Source organism: Entelurus aequoreus, linkage group LG02, assembly GCF_033978785.1.
Source record: "Entelurus aequoreus isolate RoL-2023_Sb linkage group LG02, RoL_Eaeq_v1.1, whole genome shotgun sequence".
Taxonomy (NCBI): Eukaryota; Metazoa; Chordata; class Actinopteri; order Syngnathiformes; family Syngnathidae; genus Entelurus; species Entelurus aequoreus.
This window is the reverse complement of record NC_084732.1, coordinates 1,455,903-1,470,048: the sequence shown is the minus strand read 5'-3', so window position 1 is coordinate 1,470,048 and position 14,146 is coordinate 1,455,903. Positions and strand designations below refer to the sequence as shown.

At 36.0% G+C, this 14,146-nt stretch overlaps 1 protein-coding gene across 2 annotated transcripts in view; it reads right to left on the bottom strand.

Moving 5' to 3' along the window:
- The window catches only part of LOC133665530 (A-kinase anchor protein 13-like), a 62,818-nt gene that overhangs the window by 15,107 nt on the left and 33,565 nt on the right, over window positions 1–14,146 (bottom strand). For both annotated transcript variants that reach the window (XM_062070811.1, XM_062070809.1), the window contains exons 13-14: window positions 7,148–7,230; window positions 6,916–7,086 (exon numbers count right to left, since the gene is read on the bottom strand). In XM_062070811.1, the coding sequence (XP_061926795.1) occupies window positions 6,916–7,086; window positions 7,148–7,230 (254 nt within the window). The remainder of the gene's footprint in view (window positions 1–6,915; window positions 7,087–7,147; window positions 7,231–14,146) is intronic.

Genomic DNA, 14,146 nt, shown 5'->3' with positions numbered 1-14,146 from the left:
AAAAACACTGCATTAAACAATGTAACAAGGTTTTCCAAAAATACATCAACTCAAGTTATGGAAGAAAAAAAAATGCCAACGTGGCACTGCCATATTTATTATTGAAGTCACAATTTTTTTTTTTTTTAACATGCCTCAAAACAGCAGCTTGGAATTTGGGACATGCTCTCCCTGAGAGAGCATGAGGAGGTTGAGGTGGGCGGGGTTGGGGAGGAGGGGGGCGGGGTTTTGCGGGTAGGGGGTAGCGGGGGGTTGTATATTGTAGCGTCCCGGAAGAGTTAGTGCTGCAAGGGGTTCTGGGTATTTGTTCTGTTTTGTTTATGTTGTGTTACGGTGCGGATGTGTTAGAATAATCATGTATATATTATAGGGCTGCAACAACTAATCGATTAAATCGATTATTAAAATAGTTGCCGATTAATTTAGTCATTGATTCGTTTTTTTTATTTATTTTTTTATTAATTTTTTTATTTTTTTAAAATATTTTTTTTTTTTTTTTTTTTTTTTTACTAAACCTTTATTTATAAACTGCAACATTTACAAACAGCTGAGAAACAATAATCAAAATAAGTATGGTGCCAGTATGCTGTTTTTTTTCAATAAAATACTGGACAGGATAGAAATGTAGTTTGTCTCTTTTATCCGATTATTAATCGATTAATCGAAGTAATAATCGACAGATTAATCGATTATCAAATTAATCGTTAGTTGCAGCCCTAATATATTATCACACTAACTTTAGTATGCTTAAAGTCCGTTGCTTTAGTTATTTGGCTATTGTGCTCAAGTTGGACTTTTCTAATCTGTGCAAGGACAAAGACTTCCTGTCTGAGGGGTGGCCTCAGCCGAAGATGTTATCTTTGTTTTAGCCCGCTAACAGCCAAGGACTTCAACGACCGCAACGAAGATAAGATGACAACACGCAGACGAAACGGGGACAATTGTCAGCCACGGGAGGATCTTGTCCTGACCCGAGAGCTACAAAGCAGGACCTGACACCGCTCCAGGCACCTTTTCTTTGAACTGTTTATGACCGAGTGCAAGAGCCGTTTATGACCACCTCCCCTTAGGAGATGCTGCGTAATGTAATGTAATGCTATGTAACCAGAAAAGGCCCAAATAAAAGAGGAGTTGTGGAACTCCCTCGTCAGAGCCTGGGACGACACTGGTACAGGTCTACGCGCTCTCCTCATGAGCTAAATTGAATCCTGTCTCTGTTTGATTACCTTTGCTTCTTGTCTTGTCTAATAGATGTCATGAGTGTTTGACCCTGACAGGTTGTGTCTCAAGTGTTTTCTGGATCGCAACATTGGTTTTGTTTTGGTAATGTTCAACAATAAACTTGTCGGTAAATGACCACATAGTTCAGAGGATGGCATTAGTTGCTTTTGGAGTAAAATAAGTGGTCAGAATCCATTAGATTTATCTAGCTCTGTATGCGCTTTAAAATGTTGGTGTGAAAGTCAAGTGTGTTACATGTGTATTGTTGTTAACAATGCACACTCATCAGTGATGTTAATGCAGGCAGAGCAGTTACAACATTGGTTGAGTCTGAAGTGTTTTCTTGATTGCAACATTGGTTCTATTCTGCAATATACTTGCTCCAGGCACCTTTTCTTTGAACTGTTTATGACCGAGTGCAAGAGCCGTTTATGACCACCTCCCCTTAGGAGCAGCTGCGTAATGTAATGTAATGCTATGTAACCAGAAAAGGCCCAAATAAAAGAGGAGGCGTGGAACTCCCTCATCAGAGCCTGGGACAACACTGTACAAGGGTACAGGTATATGCGCTCTCCTCATGAGCTAAATTGAATCCTGTCTCTGTTTGATTTCCTTTGCTTCTTGTCTTGTCTAATAGATGTCATCGGTGTTTGACCCTGAGAGGTTGTGTCTCAAGTGTTTTCTGGATCGCAACATTGGTTTTGTTTTGGCAATGTTCAACAATAAACTTGTCGGTAAATGACCATATGGTCCAGAGGATGGCATTAGTTGCTTTTGGAGTATAATAAGAGGTCAGCATCCAATACATGTATCTAGCTCTGTATGCGCTTTAAAATGTTACCTGTGTACTGTCAGTGTTTCCCACACATTCATTTATTTGTGGCGGCCCGCCATGAAAGAATTATGTCCGGCACAAATAAAAAAATAATAATAATAAATAATTTTGTATTTTTTTTTTGGTCCTGTCCAGCTTCTCAGGCAAATCATATAGTTGATGTAGATGCCCATATAGGCTGTTCAGATTTACTTTACAAAAGAGAAGTGTAGGATACTTCTCTTGTTGCCTTATTTGTATTTGACCACTACTGTTTTCTGTTTATTTGTTACTGACTGTGGCAGGACACCTCTGCTTCACTTTATGTTGCTGGTAAATAATATGGTTGTAGTAGTAGGCTAAAGTTAAATGATTTAGTATGCACTAATTAAAGGGGGCAGAGCTTTAAGAGACATTTTAGCTTTTATATTTTATAAGATATATTTTTTGTAAGAACCACAATTAATAAATATATTTCAGTGAATAACTTATTGTTCAAATCTGTATATAAATATGTACATAAAGTGCTGTAATTATATTGTAAAATGGATGGATGGATGGACGTTTAAAACAAAACTGTTATTATTAATTAGTAAGTATAAATTTTTTGAGCCTTTTTAGAGAAAATCATATCATTGTAGTAAATTATGCAAATTACTCGATGATGTCATGGTGACCACACCCATAGCCACGCCCCCACCGCCACAGGTATCTTGGCAGTTTATGGGAAACACTGACTGTTGTTAACAATGGGCTGATCAGTGCATGCTAAGCAGTAATATTGCTTGTGTTTTTAGATACTGTACGAGCACAGCAAACGACTCACATATCGAAACTGTTTAATAGAGCAGAAAATATCATATTTTTCTCCTCCAATGAAGTCAAAATAACACTGGCTGTTATTTTTTTAAATGGTTTTCCAGAGTGTGATTTGCTGAAATGAAGCAGAAAATGTGAAAATCACCTGGGAGAGCAAACAAGCACGCAATGAAGGCGTCATGGGCAGACCTTCACATGTGGAAATTGATATTGAGCAACATTAGTGAAAAACAAGCACCTCAGGTCCATTTAAAAGCTGATACAGTAGAAGCTCGAGACTGCACCGTTTAAACATGTTTTTTTTTTTAAACTTACAAATAAAAAATATTGTATGAAAAATATTACCGTATTTTCCAGACCATAGGGCTTACCGGGTTATAAGGCGCACTGCCGATGGTCTATTTTCGCTCTTTTTTTCATATATAAGGCGCACCGGATTATAGGGGTCATTAAAGGAGTCATATTATTATTTTTTTTTTTCTAAATTGAAAACACTTCCTTGTGGTCTACATAACATGTAATGGTGGTTCTTTGGTCAAAATGTACTTGTTTTTAGTCATATTGCCATCATATTGTAGTCTACACCTATCTCTTATGTTTGACTGCCATCTATTGGTCACACTCATCATTACACCATGTACCAAATAAAATTGCTTCGAGGTCGGTAAGCAAAACCAAAATTATTCCGTACATTAGGTGCACCGGATTATAAGGCGCACTGCCGATGAATGGTCTATTTTCGCTGTTTTTTCCATATATAAGGCGCACCGGATTATAGGGCGCATGAAAGGAGTCATATTATTATAATTTTTTTGTAAATTGAAAACGCTTCCTTGTGGTCTACATAACATGTAATGGTGGTTCTTTGGTCAAAATGTACTTTTACTTGAGTCATATTGCAGTCTACACCTATCTCTTATGTTTGACTGCCATCTACTGGTCACACTCACCATTACACCATGTACCAAATAAAATTGCTTCGAGGTCGGTAAGCAAAACCAAAATTATTCCGTACATTAGGTGCACCGGATTATAAGGCGCACTGCCGATGAATGGTCTATTTTCGCTCTTTTTTCATATATAAGGCGCACCGGATTATAGGGCGCATGAAAGGAGTCATATTATTATAATTTTTTTTCTAAATTGAAAACACTTCCTTGTGGTCTACATAACATGTAATGGTGGTTCTTTGGTCAAAATGTACTTTTACTTGAGTCATATTGCAGTCTACACATATCTCTTATGTTTGACCGCCATCTACTGGTCACACTTATCATTACACGATGTACCAAATAAAATTTGCTTCGAGGTCGGTAAGCAAAACCAGAATTATTCCGTACATTAGTCGCACCGGATTATAAGGCGCACTGACGATTAATGGTCTATTTTCGCTCTTTTTTCATATATAAGGCGCACCGGATTATAGGGCGCATGAAAGGAGTCATATTATTATTATTTTTTTGTAAATTGAAAACACTTCCTTGTGGTCTACATAACATGTAATGGTGGTTCTTTGGTCAAAATGTACTTTTACTTGAGTCATATTGTAGTCTACACGTATCTCTTATGTTTGACTGCCATCTACTGGTCAGACTCATCATTACACCATGTACCAAATAAAATTGCTTCGAGGTCAGTTAGCAAAACCAGAACTATTCTGTACATTAGGTGCACCGGGTTACAAGGCGCACTGCCGCTGAATGGTCTACAGTATTGTTGCTCTTTTTCATATATAAGGCGCACCGGATTATAGGGCGCATTAAAGGAGTCATATTATTATTATTTTTTTTCTAAATTGAAAACGCTTCCTTGTGGTCTACATAACATGTAATGGTGGTTCTTTGGTCAAAACGTACTTGTTTTTAGTCATATTGCCATCATATTGCAGTCTACACCTATCTCTTATGTTTGACTGCCATCTACTGGTCACACTCATCATTACACCATGTACCAAATAAAATTGCTTCGAGGTCGGTAAGCAAAACCAAAATTATTCTGTACATTAGGTGCACCGGATTATAAGGCGCACTGCCGATGAATGGTCTATTTTCGCTCTTTTTTCATATATAAGGCGCACCGGATTATAAGGCGCATGAAAGGAGTCATTATATTATAATTTTTTTCTAAATTGAAAACACTTCCTTGTGGTCTACATAACATGTAATGGTGGTTCTTTGGTCAAAATGTACTTCTACTTGAGTCATATTGCAGTCTACACGTATCTCTTATGTTTGACTGCCATCTACTGGTCACACTTATCATTACACCATGTACCAAATAAAATTGCTTCGAGGTCAGTTAGCAAAACCAGAACTATTCTGTACATTAGGCGCACCGGACTATAAGGCGCACTGCCGATTAATGGTCTATTTTCGCTCTTTTTTCATATATAAGGCGCACCGGATTATAGGGCGCATTAAGGAGTCACATTATTATAATTTTTTTTCTAAATTGAAAACACTTCCTTGTGGTCTACATAACATGTAATGGTGGTTCTTTGGTCAAAATGTACTTTTACTTGAGTCATATTGCAGTCTACACCTATCTCTTATGTTTGACTGCCATCTACTGGTCACACTCATCAGTACACCATGTACCAAATAAAATTTGCTTCGAGGTCGGTAAGCAAAACCAGAACTATTCTGTACATTAGGCGCACCGGATTATAAGGCGCACTGACGATGAATGGTCTATTTTCGCTCTTCTTTCATATATAAGGCGCACCGGATTATAGGGCGCATGAAAGGAGTCATATTATTATAATTTTTTCCTAAATTGAAAACACTTCCTTGTGGTCTACATAACATGTAATGGTGGTTCTTTGGTCAAAATGTACTTTTACTTGAGTCATATTGTAGTCTACACCTATCTCTTATGTTTGACTGCCATCTACTGCTCACACTTATCATTACACCATGTACCAAATAAAATTTGCTTCGAGGTCGGTAAGCAAAACCAGAATTATTCCGTACATTAGGCTCACTGGATTATAAGGCGCACTGCCGATGAATGGTCTATTTTCGCTCTTTTTTCATATATAAGGCGCACCGGATTATAGGGCGCATGAAAGGAGTCATATTATTATAATTTTTTTATAAATTGAAAAGACTTCTTTGTGGTCTACATAACATGTAATGGTGGTTCTTTGGTCCAAATGTACTTTTACTTGAGTCATATTGCAGTCTACACGTATCTCTTATGTTTGACTGCCATCTACTGCTCACACTTATTATTACACCATGTACCGAATAAAATTGCTTCGAGGTCGGTAAGCAAAACCAGAACTATTCTGTACATTAGGCGCACCGGATTATAAGGCGCACTGCCGATGAATGGTCTATTTTCGCTCTTTTTTCATATATAAGGCGCAGCGGATTATAGGGCGCATTAAAGGAGTCATATTATTATTATTTTTTTTCTAAATTGAAAACACTTCCTTGTGGTCTACATAACATGTAATGGTGGTTCTTTGGTCCAAATGTACTTTTACTTGAGTCATATTGCAGTCTACACGTATCTCTTATGTTTGACTGCCATCTACTGGTCACACTTATCATCATCATCATCATCATCATTACACTATGTACCAAATAAAATTGCTTCGAGGTCGGTAAGCAAAACCAGAACTATTCTGTACATTAGGCGCACCATGTTATAAGGCGCACTGTCGAGTTTTGAGGGGGAAAAAGGTGATTTTAAGTGCGCCTTATAGTCTGGAAAATATGGTAATTATTGCAAAATTTAAAAAAAAAATATACCGAATATTACAAATAATTGTTGGTATCGACCGATAAACAGCACTTATATCATGATACAGTTTTTAGCCGCATGGCCCAGCCCTAAAAGCCATTCCAGTCTGGTTAAGAGAGTTGCATGTTGAAAGTTGTTAGAAAAACAAAGTAAACAGTCTTCATCGCGTGGTGTCCTAAAGAACAATGGAGTGTGAGAACAATTTGCATTTAGAAAGAGGCGCAGCGGGCCCGGGAAGTAATAAGAGGAACATCTCGCTGCATTTATTCACCTTAGAAATCCCACCAGAATCGACAGCATTTTAAGCTTACCTTCCTGCAGGGCGTCCTTCATGATGCACGCCCCCCTGGGGGGGTCGGGGCCGCCGGGCGCCCTGAAGAAAGGCTCCTCGGACGTGCTGGAGCCCACGCACATGCCCTTGAAGAGCCGCGCCTTCTCCTCCAGCAGACCCAGGATCTCGGAGTCCTTCTGCCTCAGCAGGTCTGAAAAGACACGCTCAATACTTGCGCTGCTCTTTACCTGCGTGACCAGCACGCAGCTCACCTCGCATCTCCTTCTTCTTGTTCTCCAGTTGTCTCCGGTCGTCTTCCGTCTCGCTGGGAATCCCCTCGTCCTCGTCCCTCTCCCTGCAACACGCACACATTGCATTCATGCATCCTTTTTGCACCTTCGAAATACACGAGGCAACAAGCAAACAGCACAAAAAATGGGGAAAAAAGTTGAAATGTTGATTGTAATAATTCTAATACTGATATTATACACCAAAATCCATCGATTTATTCAACTTCTTCTTCTCCAGATCCTTCAAACTGGTCACCCTATTTGGGAATCGCAGGCTTTCCCTTGAAAATTTCCCCAAATTTCCAGATTTCCAGGTTTTCCGGGACATTTTTCCCATTCAAAATGAATTGGCCATTTTTCAAACTTCTAATATTTTCCACATTTTTAACCTATTTAAACCATTCCACCATCCTGGACATTCAAACTATCATTTTTCCAAGTTCAAAAAAATTCCCGGATTTTTCCAGAATTCCTGGTTTTCCAAAGCCCTGTTTCCACCCTTTTTTCTGGCGACGACTCCTTCCACATTTTTTAAAACGCATTTCAACTGTTCTACCGTCAAAACATTCCTTTCAATCAGGACAAAAAAACTAAGTTTTTTTTAACGGGAAAAATTCCAGATTTTCCCGAAATTCTAGGAATTCCGTAATACCATTTCTCAAATCAACATGTTACTACGTCAACATTTATCTACCAATTTGCAAAATTTCAACACCAACTCATTCAGACCATTGAAGTTTTTTACCATTTTCCCAAAATTTTTCGCTTTTCCCGAATTTCCCATTTTTTTTTGAAATTCCCATTGAAATCAATGGGACATTTTTCAAACTTTCACAATTCCCACATTTTTCATCTGATTCAAACTGTTCCAACTTCAAAATATTCAGCCTGTTCAGGAATTGTGTGCTCTACTTCAACAATTCAAAAAAAAATTCAGGATTTCCCATAATTATTATTTTTTTTTTTTGCATTTTCCCCATTCAAAATTAATTGGCCATTTTTCAAACTTCCTATATTTCCACATTTTTAACCTATTCAAACCATTCCACCATCCTGGACATTCAAACTATCATTTTTCCAAGTTCAAAAAAATTCCCGGATTTTTCCAGAATTCCTGGTTTTCCAAAGCCCTGTTTCCACCCTTTTTTCTGGCGACTGCTCCTTCCACCTTTTTTTTAACGCATTTCAACTGTTCTACCGTCAAAACATTCCTCTTAAAGAGGACAAAAAAACGAAGCTGGTTTTTTTTAACTAGAAAAATTCCCGGTTTTCTCGAAATTCCAGGAATTGCTCAATTAAAACTGTTTAGCCCATAACGGGAATCACGGGTTTTCCCTTGACAAATTCCAAAAATTCCCAGATTTCCAGGTTTTCCGGGACATTTTTCCCATTCAAAATTAATTGGTCATTTTTCAAACTTCCACCATTTCCACATTTTTCAAACCGATTCAAACCATTCCACCTTCAACACATTCCAAAAATAACATTTTTCCAAGATCAAAAAAATTCCAGGATTTTCCAGAATTCCTGGTTTTCCAAAGCCCTATTTCCACCCTTTTTTCTGGCGACTACTCCTTCCACATTTTGCAACGCATTTCAACCGTTCTACGGTCAAAACATTCCTCTCAATCAGGACCAAAAAAACTAAGTTTTTTTTTTAACAGGAAAAATTCCAGATTTTCCCGAAATTCTAGGAATTCCGTAATACCATTTCTCAAATCAACATGTTATACTACTTCAACATTTCTCTACCAATTTGCAAAATTTCAACACCAACTCATTCAGACCATTGAAGTTTTTTTTGACCATTTTCCCAAAATTTTTCGCTTTTCCCGAATTTCCCATTTTTTTCTGAAATTCCCATTGAAATCAATGGGACATTTTTCTAACTTTCAAAATTCCCACATTTTTCATCTGATTCAAACTGTTCCAACTTCAAAATGTTCAGCCTGTTCAGGAATTGTGTGCTCTACTTCAACAATTCAAAAAAAAAATTCAGGATTTCCCATAATTCATTTTTTTTTTTTGCATTTTCCCCATTCAAAATTAATTGGCCATTTTTCAAACTTCCACCATTTCCACATTTTCAACCGATCAAACCATTCCACCTTCAACACATTCCACCATCCTGGACATTCAAACTATCATTTTTCCAAGTTCAAAAAAATTCCCGGATTTTTCCAGAATTCCTGGTTTTCCAAAGCCCTGTTTCCACCCTTTTTTCTGGCGACTGCTCCTTCCAACTTTTTTAACGCATTTCAACCGTTCTACCGTCAAAACATTCCTCTCAATCAGGACAAAAAAACTTTTTTTTTTTTTTAACGGGAAAAATTCCCGATTTTCCCGAAATTCTAGGAATTCCGTAATACCATTTCTCAAATCAACATGTCACTACTTCAACATTTCTCTACCGATTTGCAAAATTTGAACACCAACAATTTCAACTCATTCAGACCATTGAAGTTTTTTACCATTTTCAAAAAAAAAAATTGCGTTTCACAAATTTCCCAATTTTTTCTGAAATTCCCATTGAAATCAATGGGACATTTTTCAAACTTTCACAATTCCCATATTTTTCATCTGATTCAAACTGTTCCAACTTCAAAATATTCAGCCTGTTCAGGAATTGTGTGCTCTACTTCAACAATTCCAAAAAAAATTCAGGATTTCCCATAATTCTTTTTTTTTTTGCATTTTCCCCATTCAAAATTAATTGGCCATTTTTCAAACTTCCACCATTTCCACATTTTCAACCGATTCCACCATCCTGGACATTCAAACTATAATTTTTCAGAGTTCAAAAAAATTCCAGGATTTTCCAGAATTCCTGGTTTTCCAAAGCCCCTATTTCCACCCTTTTTTCTGGCGACTACTCCTTCCACATTTTTCAACGCATTTCAACCGTTCGACCGTCAAAACATTCCTCTCAATCAGGACAAAAAACAAATTATTTTTTTAACTGGAAAAATTCCAGATTTTCCCAAAATTCTAGGAATTCCGTAATACCATTTCTCAAATCAACATGTTAATACTTCAACATTTCTCTACAGATTTGCAAAATTTCAACACCAACCATTTCAACTCATTCAGACCATTGAAGTTTTTTTTTTTACCATTTTCCCGAATTTTCCAATTTTTTCTGAAATTCCCATTGAAATCAATGGGACATTTTTCAAACTTTCACAATTCCCACATTTTTCATCTGATTCAAACTGTTCCAACTTCAAAATATTCAGCCTGTTCAGGAATTATGTGCTCTACTTCAACAATACAATTTTTTTTTCAGGATTTCCCATAATTCCTTTTTTTTTTTTTTTGCATTTTCCCCATTTTTCAAATTTCCACATTCTTCAACCCATTCAAACCATTCCACCTTCACAAATTCTTACTACCATTTTTCCACATTCAACACATTTCCAGGAATTCCCGTTTTTTGGTAATCTATTGCCACCCTTAAGTTCGACTACTCCTTTCACATTTTTCAACCCATTTCAACCCTTCCACTGTGGAAACACTGCTCATATTCAGGGAAAAAAAAAAAGTTGATTAAGGAACTAAAACAATTCCAGGAATTGCTCAATTAAAACTGTTCAGTCCATTTGGGAATCGCGGGCTTTCCCTTGACAAATTCCCAGATTTCCAGGTTTTCCGGGACATTATTCCTTATTCAAAATGAATTGGCCATTTTTCAAACTTCCCCCATTCCCACATTTTTCAACCGATTCAAACCATTCCACCTTCAACACAGTCCACCATCCTGGACATTCAAACTACCTTTTTTCCAAGTTAAAAAAACTCCAGGATTTTCCAGAATTCCTGGAAAGCCCTGTTTCTAGTGCAGTCTACACATATCTCTTATGTTTGACTGCCATCTACTGGTCACACGTATCATTACACCTATATTTTCCTGAGGGAACTCTCCTGAAGGAATCAATAAAGTACTATCTATCTATCTATGAAATAAACTTGCTTGGAGGTCGGTAAGCAAAACCAGGATTATTCCGTACATTAGTCGCACCATGTTATAAGGCGCACTGTCGATTTTTGAGGGGGAAAAAAAGGGGATTTTAAGTGCGCCTTATAGTCTGGAAAATATGGTAATTATTGCTAAATTTAAAACAAGTATATACCGAATATAACAAATAATTGTTGGTATCGACAAAACCAGAAATATTCTACACTTATAAGGCGCACTGTTGGGATTTTAAGTGCGCCTTATAGTCTGTACAATACGGTAATTAACTACTGATCATAATAAATTGTTCATTTTTAATTGCTTGACAGCACTAATTTAAATTAAAATGTTTAGGGTTGTAAACAATGGACATTTTAATCAAATCACTGTAGATTAATTTGTGTTAATCATTATTTAATCTTCATGACAGTGTAATAATGATGTTTCATTTTGCATGAGCACATTAGTGAAGAAAGAAGGGAAAATACAGTAAATGCATTTCCCCGGTCTATGAAACATCTTAAATAGGGATGTCCGATAATGGCTTTTTGCCGATATTCCGATATTGTCCAACTCTTTAATTACCGATACCGATATCAACCGATATAAGCAGTCGTGGAATTAACACATTATTATGCCTAATTTGGACAACCAGGTATGGTGAAGATAAGGTACTTTTTTTAAAAATTAGTAAAATAAGATAAATTAATTAAAAACATTTTCTTGAATAAAAAAGAAAGTGAAACAATATAAAAACAGTTACATAGAAACTAGCAATGAATGAAAATGAGTAAAATGAACTGCCAATGGACCCCGAGAACTGGAAAAAGATTGGATTAATTTTTTTTTTGTTTTGTTTTGTTTCATGTTTATTTTGAATAAGTAGACAAAACAAAAACAAACACATTTTGCAAAAAAACAACAAAAAAGCCATTCAAGAATGAATAACAAAAACAATAATAATAATTAGGGATGTCCGATAATGGCTTTTTGCCGATATCCGATATGCCGATATTGTCCAACTCTTTAATTACCGATACCGATATCAACCGATATATACAGTCGTGGAATTAACACATTATTATGCCTAATTTGGACAACCAGGTATGGTGAAGATAAGGTACTTTTTAAAAAAATTAATCAAATCAAATAAGATAAATAAATTAAAAACATTTTCTTGAATAAAAAAGAATGTAAAACAATATAAAAACAGTTACATAGAAACTAGTAATTAATGAAAATTTGTAAAATTAACTGTTAAAGGTTAGTATTATTAGTGGACCAGCAGCACGCACAATCATGTGTGCTTACGGACTGTATCCCTTGCAGACTGTATTGATATATATTGATATATAATGTAGGAACCAGAATATTAATAACAGAAAGAAACAACCCTTTTGTGTGAATGAGTGTAAATGGGGGGAGGGAGGTTTTTTGGGTTGGTGCACTAATTGTAAGTGTATCTTGTGTTTTTTATGTGCATTTAATTAAAAAAACAAACAAAAAAAAACAAAAAACGATACTGATAATAAAAAAAACGATACCGATAATTTCCGATATTACATTTTAACGCATTTATCGGCCGATAATATCGGCAGACCGATATTATCGGACATCTCTATCAATAATAATAATAGTAATAGTAATAATAAAAAGCAAAAAGAAACAAGAAATGAAAATAAATATTAATGTAAACATATCGGAAAAGGAGTGAGAAGAAGTAAAAACTTATGTACTCCCACCCCTCTTATTACTTACTGTATGTTTAATAATAATAATAATAGTATATAAAAATGTTATGTTATGTAAATACATATACATATATAAGTATGTACATATATATATATATACACTACCGTTCAAAAGTTTGGGGTCACATTGAAATGTCCTTATTTTTGAAGGAAAAGCACTGTACTTTTCAATGAAGATAACTTTAAACTAGTCTTAACTTTAAACAAAATACACTCTATACATTGCTAATGTGGTAAATGACTATTCTAGCTGCAAAATGTCTGGTTTTTGGTGCAATATCTACATAGCCCATTTCCAGCAACTATCACGCCAGTGTTCTAATGGTACAATGTGTTTGCTCATTGGCTCAGAAGGCTAATTGATGATTAGAAAACCCTTGTGCAATCATGTTCACACATCTGGAAACAGATTAGCTCGTTACAGAAGCTACAAAACTGACCTTCATTTGAGCACGTTGAGTTTCTGGAGCATCACATTTGTGGGGTCAAATAAACGCTCAAAATGGCCAGAGAAAAAAAAAACGATACCGATAAAAAAAAAAAACGATACCGATAATTTCCGATATTACATTTTAACGCATATATCGGCCATCTCTAATCTTAAACATCTTTTATTTTGTCAACATTTATTCACATTAACGTGAGCCTGTCTCTCTTTTAATAAGCTGAGAGTGACAGCTGACGGTAAAACTACTCGGACAAAACTTCCCACAATGCATTGCGGGGGATTTTAAAGTCACTCTGCGCTGCAATGAATGTTTTGACGACATTAATATGGACGACGGACTAATCTGCATTTTTACACATGATATTTCAAAACAATTAGCACAAAATCATGAAGAGATTTTCATTCACTTGAAAATGATTTATGTATAAAAAAAAATAATCATTTGTATTGAGGATTTATTGCTCATGGAGTATTCATATATTCCCGGCCTTAAAAAGTGCTGCAAACAATTATGGCAGCACTAAATGATTCATTGGGAGAAGTTCAGCTGGACCCAAGACAAATGTTGTCATGTAAATAAAATGCTGCTTGCATTGCAGATGCTCCTGGAAATTAAATTACAATATTTTGTTGGCTCATTTAAAGCTGCCTGGATTCATTTTTTTTTAATTTGACACACAGTTCCAATCACTGGGCTGGAACTAACAGCGGAAGGCATGACTGGGTTGTTTTTTTGTTTTTTTTGGTGTGTGTGGTTTTGAGCTTTTATTTTGAAGGTCAGTGTAATAAATGATGTTATTTTTTGGGTGGAAATGACATTTATGTGT